The sequence below is a fragment of the Echiichthys vipera genome (assembly GCF_963691815.1).
Source record: "Echiichthys vipera genome assembly, chromosome: 22".
In the NCBI taxonomy this organism is placed as follows: Eukaryota; Metazoa; Chordata; class Actinopteri; order Perciformes; family Trachinidae; genus Echiichthys; species Echiichthys vipera.
This window is the reverse complement of record NC_139847.1, coordinates 11,512,007-11,524,041: the sequence shown is the minus strand read 5'-3', so window position 1 is coordinate 11,524,041 and position 12,035 is coordinate 11,512,007. Positions and strand designations below refer to the sequence as shown.

At 40.3% G+C, this 12,035-nt stretch overlaps 1 protein-coding gene across 1 annotated transcript in view; it reads left to right on the top strand.

The window, feature by feature from the left end:
- The window catches only part of LOC310964206 (adhesion G protein-coupled receptor L3), a 152,405-nt gene that overhangs the window by 14,452 nt on the left and 125,918 nt on the right, over positions 1-12,035 (top strand). The window contains exon 2 of the mRNA XM_083937258.1: positions 11,419-11,632. Within this exon, the coding sequence (XP_083793384.1) occupies positions 11,419-11,632 (214 nt within the window). The remainder of the gene's footprint in view (positions 1-11,418; positions 11,633-12,035) is intronic.

Here is a 12,035-nt window from a genome sequence, read left to right as displayed (position 1 = left end):
TGTTTTTAGTGCTGTCTTTGTTTTTCCTCTCCCATATGGTGCAGCTTGTTATACGCTTTGTTTACATCTGATACCTCTCCAGTGAGATAAGATATGCGTGTATTTGTTGCTTCTGTTCAGCCAAACTGTCTGGTCATCTGTCATCCGTTCTTTAGAAAGGCTATTTCAAACTGAGAATGGAGATTACCATAGCGAAGTTGGTGTTTTTTTGAGAAATGGGGGGTGAAGGGCAGCAGCCATAACTTTCACAGACATCCCCCTGTTGCCTTAGACCCTACAAAAGATCAACTGTGTCAAATGAGAAAAATTGCAGGTGCACATTCCCCAGTGATGCACTCCCTCTTGCCTCCCACTCTCGGCACACATATTAAGCCATGCAAGCACACATACACACACGCTGCCTCCGTGATCACTGCCGCTCACTTGGTGGCAAGGAGGATGAGGGGGAGACGGGGGTAGAAGGAGATCCTTTTTCACTGTGATAATGCTCTCCTTTCTTTGCCACGAGATGGACGGAGGAAAGAGCTGAAACTGGAGAGGCAGAGTGAACGATGTCATTCCAGCGAGCAGCGGCATCAAACAAATGCTACATTTTTTATAGGCTCACTGCAGATGTTTCTCAGCTGCATTTTTGCCCTTTGCATAAAACAATGATGGGTATTTTGTATCAGGGTCATAGTGAAGATCGCGAGGGCCAGCCTTTAACTGGGAGGTCTGGATTCAACCCCAAGTGGCTGTTTGACATATTTTCCATGTCATAAATCAGTAAAATGGAGTGCAAGATAATACATACAGTGCAACTTTTAAAATCATGTTGAAGTTATAAGGTGGTCCTTTTTATAGCTTCAGCTCTTAAGCTTAAACCCAGATGAGTGTATTTCCATGGTTGCAGTACAAACCAAGCTGCAACCTCCGTGGCCAGCCAACGTGGCCAACTTGGAAGCGCCAAGAACTGCAGTTCCTTGGATGATCACTTGAGGATGATCACTCTCTCTGAAGGCTGAGAGGGTCATCCCTTTGGCCTTCATCTGGACAACCTGCTGTTGCAGGGTTTCAGTCACCTCAGAGTGGCTTGCCATCTTGCAAAGTATGAGAGCTGCCAGATAAATAGGGTGTGTCCAAGAATTAAGTAAATTGTCCCCGGGTGTCAGATTAACACCAATAACTGGCGGGTATCTGAAAGTGTTCTCTAATTTTGCTTACTGCTTTTTTTCTCATAATAACGTTTTTTGTCGAAGTGCCTTGGTTATTTTAAAAAAAAATGCTGGTACAGCAGTGGTATAGACACAGCGGATATTCTGTCAAATTCTATACAATAAAAATAACAGTATTTCAGAATAAATCAAGTATTAATATATATTTATAATGGCCTCAAAACCAAGCCTAGTATTGAAAGGGTATATCCCCTGTAGCTGTGTCTTTGAGGAACATTCTGAACCCCAAATAGATGAACTAGATAGAATAATAGAATTTGACTCCGATGATATAAGAAGAACTTGCAATGAATTGCAGCAGTCTTAAACTAAAATGCAACCACTGAAGCTTCTCAGTAACATGTTTGCTAAAATAAATTCTTTTTTGAGGTGCAATCCTGTCTCAGTGTGATATTGTATCACACATTACAGCTCTACACCTGCTTGTGTGAAACCATGTGTGGCATGTTTTGCCTGAAATCTCATATTGTCGATTATTTCCTGCTTCTTGTGCTTGTTTTCAGATTCCAAATAAGCCACATCTTAAGAGTTGCGGCCAGATGATTTAATGCGTGACTATCTCGTACATGTTGCTTCATACATATTCAGCACTCATTATCTCTGCAAGCTAACCCTCAGTCTGATACCTGTCATGTTGAATACAGAAGAAAAGACGATCAAAGGAAATCATCATAGCTGTGTGTCTCAGATGTAGCGTAGCCACCCAGGATAATTTCAGCACTGCCTTGATTGCATGCATGTGGAATGAGATTACTTCTCACTCTGGTGGATGGTGGGAGAATCTCTTTTTTCACATTTACCACCGAATCCAACACAAGGTTTTTGTCTTAACACCTTTTTTTAACTTGTTTCTTCTTAAAACATTTTATCTCACTTTTACCCTGTCACTTTCTTTTTTCACAAATCCACCTGTGCGGTAGTGTCACTTCCCTTGTCCCTGTCTGCTTCAACTTTTTAAAATGGAAATATGCCAATGCTAACCACTTAGTTTTGCTACAAGCTCCTTAGCCATTGTGACCCTACTGAAAGGGACCTTCTCATCCAGGGACCACTGACATGCTCTATTAGGTGCCTTGTACTATCCCACATGATAGGATGGGAAGCAAGCAAACAGACCTGAAAATTGTCATCCTTGAACATTGTAATGAGTAGGTGTAAACACTGCATAACAGTGACACCCTAAGGTAAATGCACATACTAACACGTGTAAGAATGAACAAACCACAAGAGAGGTATAAAAAAAGATGCAGCTTGCACTTAAGTACAGATACAGGCGGCCCTTAATCCGCTGATGCCACCCGGCACATCAGATTGCTCCCCCCTTTGAGTTCTTACAGTATGTAGGGCAAACCTCCACACCCAACCCCCCCAACTGCTTCCCAACTTCATCTCACTGTTATATTCAAATACCTTTGAATTATACTCTTCAGTGATTCTGTTTATGTGTGTGTAGAGCTTAAACTACATCATCCACTGGGTGTGTGAAAATATCTGCAATAACACTATTAGGTCTAGTGCCACATGTGTAGCCATAGATGTTTTTAGCCTGTGCTTGTTATTATGAACGTGGCTCCACTGGTACAAATAATCAGAGAAATATAAAGTAATTTCTTTGCCAACCTAAAACATACCAGATGCATATATGCATGAAATCACATTTTAATTTTGTCATTTAAATAATTTCTTGTTTTTCATTATTTAAGTAAACATTACAGCAGTGAGCTTTAATTGGTATTAATTCATGCTTTTTGCCCCTCGGATATTACACTGCAGTAAAAATTCACTCGCAGGAGTATGGAAAAGAGAATTGGCTCGTTCCAAATGTGCTCTGCTGCAGAAAACAAATGACTGCTATGTAATTCATTGAGTTTGTTCCTTATGCAAGGATACTAAAACAGAATGCAAACAATTTCATACAAGCACGCTGCGAAAGAGAGCTTCAGTTTCTTTCAATTTGTTTTTGTCTACAAATGGTGAGACAATGAAAAATGCTCATCCCTACTTATCCCAACTCCAAACAAGGCCGAATGTTTCATGCAGCCTTCACGATAAACAACAGCAACCAATATGCTGTTTAATGTAAAATAAGTTACTATAAGTTACTACTGGGGTGGCAGTAGCTCAGTCCATAGGTGACTTGGTTGGGAATTGGAGGGTTGCTGGTTCAAGTCCCTGTGTGGACCATGAATGAAGGGTGGACTGGTGGCTGGAGAGGTGCCAGTTTGTCTCCTGGGCACTGCCGAGGTGCTGTTGAGCAAGGCACTGAACCCCTAACTGCTCAGGGCACCGGTCATTGGCAGCCCCCTCGCTCTACCATCTCTCCATTAGTTGCATGTATATATTTATATATATATATATATTCGGGACTGTGTGTGTGTAAAAATTGCGGGACGAATAAAGTTCTTCTTCTTCTTCTTCTTCTTCTTCTATATGTCAAGAATCAAGTAGAAAAAAAAAATGTTTTTGTTTTCTTTTATTAGCTTGCTATTGTATTCAAATATTGTATTATGGTGTTCATGTTCCTGCTGTAGACTGATTGAGGAAATTTCAGATTAAGTCCCTTTTTTTTTTAACTATCACCATGATCAACAGAAACACACATCACATTGTGCCAAAGCAGAACATGATTATCAGTTTGGTTGTGACAACGGTAAACGCTTCGTGCTGGAGGTCAGCCCTATTTGTGCTCACTATTTTACTATTAATACAACTATAATGAATAGAGCCCCTGGGATCTAGTCAAACAGCGATATTGCCTGGTTTGTCATTCATAACAAGAGAAAGCATTACTGGGTGTTTTCTCATCGTTTTCTGCTGTATTTTGTGTGAAAGGAGCTTATACAATACTGTTGGTTACTACGGCAATAAATTAAGTGCAGGCAAGCGTTCAAATAAGTGTTGCTTATTTGAAAAGAATGAAATCAAGAGGTGTGCTTTACATCAGACATTGCATGTGTATCATGACCTGCTAGACAGGGACATACCAAAGTAGAGCATATTTGAAACACAAAAAGGCTCATTATGACTGAAAAAATAAGCAAATGTAGAATTCACTTAGAATTTACAGTGGTTTAAAAAGCTTTAATTGAAGTACCGCATTAGAAAAGCTCATTTTTGACACTTGCTTGAGGTGGTTTTCGCCTTTGTGGAAAAATAGTCGATGCATTAAACTGGATACGGAAATGCCTTTGCCAGTAAGATGTTAGACAAAAAAAAATGAAAAAAACAATGGAAAGAGAACTGGAATATTGTTTTATATATAAATAAAAGTATCTCATATTTTGTATTTCTAAAAGTGATCCTTCAATTGAAGACTGGTATAAGAGGTGTATAATAATAGTACCTTTGGAGAAATTCACTCAAGTCCAACATGGAGATATCGAGCTGTGAAATCTGAAAGAACTACCACCAATTTGCTAGCACCAAAATAGCTCCCCCAGGATGTTTAGAAAGTGTGCATGTTTTTTTCATATTGATTGCCTGGCCCCAGTCTTTTTCCTTGTCTGAACAGCATCAGTTTCCTGAGAGGTTCAGATTAGCAAGCTTGCATTGCAGTTCTCATTTCACAATGCTAAACTTAGCCAAGCTCTTGCCTCCAGTGTGCTGTTAGGCAACTCCATCTGATGATATGTGGTAAAAGAGGAGTGAGGAAAAAACCCCTTAGCCCTCACACAAGACAAAAATCAGCCTGTTGTTTCTTTTCTTCGACCTCAGTTACTATCAGGGCATATGTTACTATAGGTAAGTCATGCCTGCTCTGTGTGTGTGTGTGTGTGTGTGTGTGTGTGTGTGTGTGTGTGTGTGTGTGTGTGTGTGTGTGTGTGTGTGTGTGTGTGTGTGTGTGTGTGTGTGTGTGTGTGTGTGTGTGTGTGTGTGTGTGTGTGTGTGTGTGTGTGTGTGTGTGTGTGTGTGTGTGTGTGTGTGTGTGTGTGTGTGTGTGTGTGTGTGTGTGTGTGTGTGTGTGTGTGTGTGTGCGCGCGCGTGCGTGCGTGACATGGATTGTGTTCATTTTAGCCTAGGAGGCACCATACAGTAGGTGGGGGCCAAGGTGCATTAGTCTTGGATGAGATGTTTCCGGGAGTGATGCCGGCACATGTGGGTGGGTTACAGGAAGGGGGGAGAAGGCAATGAAAGGAGAGGAAATGGCAAAACGATGTCAGACATGACGGGAGCTGAACAAAGCCTAGCTCACTGTCGGGAGCCTCTGCCAGCTCCACAGACTCACCTCCGGCTTGGTCCATCTGACAAAACAACCCCGATAGGAATCAGGACACTATTCTTTCCTAGGTTTACATGAAAGGAAAATTGGGAAACAACAGATATTTGTTCTGAATGAGCAGTTAAGGGCAACTAGTATTCAGATAATTTAGCTAATTAAAGAAAAAAACTTGATCAACACTAAAGGGACTGCTGATTTCTAAGCTGGAGTGGATTTGACCTAAGAAACTTACGTTGTAATTTGCACACCAGAGTGGTTTGGAACATAAGACCTTGATGGGACAGTTGCTTCCAATTTCTGCCTTTTTTTTCTTTACTTGCCACGGCTTTGCACTTAATGAATTGGAAGTAGTGATTAATTAAATGAAAGTGCTTGCTGGATGGAAGGACACTTCACCTCTGTGTTCTGAGTATGTGAATCAAGCCTTTATGGAGTGATGGCAAGGTACCTGTATTTGTTTCTTGTGTGTACGCAAACATGAGGTTACTGTCTAGTGTAAGTATATCTCAGGGGGAAGGAAGCTGCTGTCGACTTCAGATTTCCTCTCCATCTAGCGACAAATGTATTAACTTTCACAGTTATTAACTTTCACTGTGTCAATACATCGTTACGGTAGGGAAGAAAAAAGCAATACACTGCTACACTGTAATGACTGCTATCCTTTCGGTTTTATCAGTTGAATGGTTGCATTCAGCTTCTCGTTAATAAAAAAGCCCTTTTAACATGTGAGGAGGTTGATCCAGTGTGTTGCAGTAGTTTATCAGTACTGCACTGTATCTGGTCCTCCCTCTGAGCCAATTTGTTAACACTGAGGAGTTAATTTCCCTCCAGGCATCAGGGGCAGTTTGACTGACGGTTTGAAACTCGCATTTGCACGTTGCCACCCCGCAAAAAGACACCATCAGTCATTCCCCTCTGCTGGAATTTGCAAGTGCGTGGTGTGCTGCCAATTAATGTGTTCAAATGTGTGTCAGGGAATGCAAGTAGAAGCAAAACAAATGGCTCGTTGATTCGACGTGTTGGATGGATATCTGGGTCCTGTCATAATGAGTAATGCTAATTGTGCTTAGCTGCATCATTGGTCAAAGTGTCAAGAGGCATCAAGTCGATTTGAGAAGTTCGTCACGACCGTTCCCGTGGTCAGCTAATGAATTCATCATTACAGAGGGACTGCCTGTCATCCAGCTGCACACTTCAATAAATTAGCTAAAGTCTCATTTTTAAAGCTTTGAACTTTTTTCTGAAGTTGTCGGACCACCTTGGCGATGAGTAATCGTACCGATTCAAAGCCTTAAATCCATCTTAACAAAGCACAAACATTTTTTTATTGATGCTGTTCTCTTATAAGCTCTATCTGCAGAGTTCTTTGACAGTTCAGTTCCTGGATAATTTTGCATTCTTGCGTTTAAGCCTTTGAGATTTCACTTGCCTTAGGCCGTATGTAAACGTAATTTACTTGGGAGAACAATTTGCCTGAATTGTTTCTCACTTCAAGATAAATAATCCCTTATGCATTATTGAAAATGCTTTACTTTTTTTTCCAAGTTGCAATTCAAAGTAGTCTTGCAAATGACTTTTTCCCCGCAGAAAATGTAATTTGTTGCAAACTACGAAGTAAGTGTGACAGACTGCCATTGGGCTAATCAAATAACGGTATCCAGATTCATACGCTAATTAATCACGAGCTCTGGGGGCCGGACTCATCCAGTGATTCTCGGGAGAAAAAGAGACATTTGATCTGTTGAATCAGCTCCATCGCCATTGCCTCTTCTCTCTTCCATCTATCTTACATTAATTCAATGAAGTCAGAGTCCCGCCCCCTGCACACACACATAAAGTTTTCAGTTTGTATCATCTGCTATCTGCTGCAGAAAGTGGCTCTATTTAAAGAATAAAATATAACATCCTCACATATTAATAGCCTAAACATTTTTTTTTCTTTATTGGGAACATATTCAGCACTTACAGACTTTCCGCCTGTGTAATTGTAGGGGGCATTATTTATTGGGAAACAACCTGTCTGAGCTTACGCACTTCACCTGAAGCCTGGAAGCTGTCTAAAACCATGTTACTGTTGTTGAGAGCTGTCACATATGGCTCATTTAATAGTAAGGTAACACACACACACACACACACACACACACACACACACACACACGCACACTTTGTTTTTATTAGAGACCTGATTTCAGATCTGCTCTATAGCTTTGATACTTTTGATGCTATCAGATGTGCAGTATGGTATTGAAACATGTGGTATTGATGAGTATTAATCCTTTTGACAGCCTTATCTCATAGGGATCATTGTAATAACGTGGGGTCGGTTCGCGACTGACCTGAACTACTTCTCCCTGACATCTTTCTTGGCAGATGAAATGAAAATACAAGCCTCCTAAGGCCCATGTTTTGTTATTAATGATGACTTTTAAATGTCATCAGTGCTCCTTCTGCACTTCAATGCACGCTGGTTAGGAGAAGGTTCAATAATGTGCCAGTGTCCCAAGAATAGGCAGCAAAATATCTCCCTTTTTACTTCCTTACTGTCGTCATGAACAAACTCACAATCAAAACTCCAAAGCGTTTCCTCCTCAGATCGATTTTTAAAAGCTCTGCGGGGGAGCGACATTTTCCAAATGACCATCATTCTTTTGACCTTTCTGTTGCCCTTTTTGTGAATAATTGCAATTTTAAAAAAAAATGTGTGAGTCATGTCATTTGAAAGCAATCTGATTAAAAACTCTGTGGTGTGGAAGTAACAGACATATCAAGCGTGACCCTTCCAGCTTGCTTTCCCCAAACTATTACTTCTCTTCCCCCATATTCTGCAGTGCACTTGTCAGAGGAATTATCCAGGGAGAATCTGCAGTCGAAAAAAAAGAGGTAGACTCTGCATATGAATACTCCTCTAAAGTATCACTTAGAGAGAGGGAAAGAGCGATAAAGTGAAGAGACCATAGACTTAAGATAAGAGGATGGACTTTCAATAAGACTATTTCGATTTTCGATAGCTCTGCAAATGATGTGTACAGGTAGACGGCGATACGTGCCGGTTGGGCAGGATGCTGGCTCTGGCACACGAGGAATATGAGCCCTATCAATCACCGCCTCTGGGCACAAATGTAATTACACTACAGTTGTTGACTAGGCGGGTAATCCGAGACACCACTGGCATGCATTTACTCTCTTACATTAGGGGATTGCTGGTGCAACTTGATGGCATCATGCTCGCTACTCTCTGATGTTTTTTTAATGCTTCTTTTGGGGATGCTAGCATGAATTGCCTTTACTGGGTTACAAGGCTTAGACGAATGTTTCATAGAGAGAATCATAGAGATCAAATTAGTCAAGATTCATAGCAACAGTTTGTATAATAGAAACAATTTGTATTATATTTTATATTATTATTATTTTATTTTATTTTATTTTATATTATTTTATATTTTATATTTTATATTATTATATATGTTATAGTGTATATAGATATTTATATTTATATACACTTTGATGGCAGCTCTTAAAAAAGACACCACACACAAAATAAGATCAATAAACAAAGCAAAATTGGACTTTTTCATTCAGAGTCGATTGCTCCTCTGTCCTCTAAATCTAAATGCACCTGCCTAAGTAGAGCCATGTTAGTCTTTTTCTCTGTGATTATCAGTTTCAAAGAAGTTTGGTGTGATCCAGACCAGTAGTTTTGGGGGGCAGAGAAGGGCGGTATGAACCTTTCCATTAAGGGGAAGATAATTGATGGCTTTCATCACCAGAATGAGCACAATTATTCCAATTTGTGATGTTTCCATGGCATTTGCGCTACTGGGTTGGGTATAAATGATTTCTGAGACAATAATAAGAGGCTTCTTTTGTAGTTTATTTTTAGGGAAAGATTAGTGGAACCTGGATGACATTTGGACAAATGAAAATGGGAGAGACTGTATGAAGTAAAACAGTAAAGTAGAGCCGAATAGGGGCTTTTGTATTGGCACTTTCTGCCATGCCAAGTCAACCATGGCATGCTAATTCGTGTTTCCTTTACCGTCTGTAGCGGGCACCCAAGATGGACCTTCTCCAGAGTTGTGCCAAAGTGGGCCCACTATGCAATCGTGTTTGGAGATTCAGCTCATGTCTGTGCAGGAGAAAGTCTTTTGAAAGTCTGTGTTCAGCTCTCAGTACTTTTGTAGGGAACTTTTATTGTAAAAAATGTATAGGAAATGAAATGTGTTCATCCATCATTTTACAGCCTCGCTAGCTTCTAAATAGCAACAGCAGCCATAACAACAGGAACATAATATTCCTGTATTTGGGTACATTTTGTGAAATTATAAGTTTCTATGACATTAGAAATACTCAAAAATATAAAATGGCCAAAATACACAGAGGTTGCATAGATCCTTAGTCCAAAAAAGGCACGTCACTGACTTTTTAAAATATGGGACATTTGAGATATGTAATCAACCATGACTTCCCAGCCTCCTTGAATAATATTTAAATGCCATATTATTCAGCAATATTCTGAACAATGTCAGAAAATAGTCATAATAACAGCTTCCAGAGGACATATGAACAGTCACCTGAATGACAACCCTAGATATAATATAATGATTGCATGGCTGAGAGTAAAACAATTTCACATTTTAACTAGACACATTTCCACTTAAGTACTTTATTACTTAGGTATTTGCCGTTGCCATTTCATATACTATATCGACCAGATGGAATGAGATGATTGACACCAAAAATGTGCTTGAAATCTGTGTAATATGTGTGACAAAATAATTTCAACTCAAGGTCCACTTATTGGTTTATTTTAGATAACAAATGGTCATTACATTGAGGTGTGGTTGAAAGCTCAGGAGAAATGGTTTGTTACACATACTGCACTGATAAGAGTCCCAGAGAATTATGTCTATGTTAAAAAACAAAGGAAAGAAAACATTTATTATTTTACAAGGAAAATGTGACGATCCATCATGATATAGATTTCAGGTGATATTGCCTCTCCCTATTTTCATATATGGAAACAACCTGTGCCCTTTTCTTTCTTTCTCTCTGTCCGTCTGTCCTCTTCGATGAATGTCTGTGCTGCATGTCGTCTTGCGGTGACGTTTTTCTGAGAGGTTGTTTATAAAAACCTGCAACTCCCACAGTCCCACAGTCCTCCGACAGTCACTCAGGCCAATGTTTACGTTTCTCACTCATTTTTTATTCTCGCTGTAAACACAGAACTCCTCCAGCCTGTTGGGCACATGTTCACTCGTACGCAAGTGTGAGACTCAACAGACGTGCATGCGTGCGTGTGTGCCCCTCTGTCAAGGAGAGGGAAAACAGCAACCTCGGAACCACCGCCTCTCGGTCCCACTAGCCCTTTTGGCCATGTTGATTGACAACAAGCATCCCTTTGACCCCCTGCCTCCTGCCCCTGTGTGCTTAAAGGAAGTGCATTGTATCACCTTAAAATACAAAGAATGAAACAGCCCTTTTTTTTATTTTATAGATTCTAGTCTGAGGGGAACAATTTACACGATCTGCTCTGCTCTGGTGTCTGATTTTTCAGTTGAATGCCCATATAATGAATGCTTCTTTTCTCACAGCCAAATACAAACATCATGTCTATTTCCTTATGTTTGATCTGTGTCAATCTCACTCTCTTTCCACAACTCCTGGCATCTTGAGAGCCCATGTGGCATTGCTCACCCTCCTACTCCTAACAATCAGCGTCCTATCCGCCCACACTCTCTAGACTAGGGTGGACATCCTCATCTCATCAGTTCAAGTGTCAGACCTTTTGATTGTTGGTCATCCCATTTGTTATTGTATTTTCCTGCAAGAATATGTAAATATATTTTTTTCAATTCAGGTTTTAGCCAACCCTAACTCCAGGGTGCAGTTTTTCACACTTAATGGCAGAAACCATTTAACCAAGGTGAGAAAGGAAGGAACCTGAATAACTCACACTTAGATTGTGTCTTTTTTCCCCCTCTGCAGCCTTCAGTCGAGCACCCATCCCCATGGCGGTGGTGAGGAGGGAGCTGTCGTGTGAGAGCTATCCCATCGAGTTGCGCTGCCCGGGCACGGACGTCATCATGATTGAGAGCGCCAACTACGGCCGCACCGATGACAAGATCTGTGATGCAGACCCAGCACAAATGGAGAACACGCGATGTTACCTGCCAGATGCATACAAAATCATGTCACAAAGGTATGAACACATTTGAATTATGCATTATGACATATTAACTTGGAATTTGGTAAATGGTCTTAACCTGGGAATGCCAATTCGATTCTTATGTTAAATGTTGTTCAGGGACAGAGGGCTTAAATGGTACACTATGTGGTAAAAACATTTTATATGAACATTCATCAGCTAGAGCTATGGCATGTCAGTAATAAGTATGTAAGAGATAAGGTCTTAAATTTAGAAAACCCCTCACCCCAAAAATGACCCCGTAGGTCTTTTGTACAAGCAACCTATTACAACCTATATTAAGGTTTGCATTGGCAGTGACTTTTAGTACATACTTATTTGCATAAGTAAAGTTATTTACCAAACACAGTTTTGTTGCCTAAACCTAGCCCAACTGCAACCGTTTCACATCATTAAC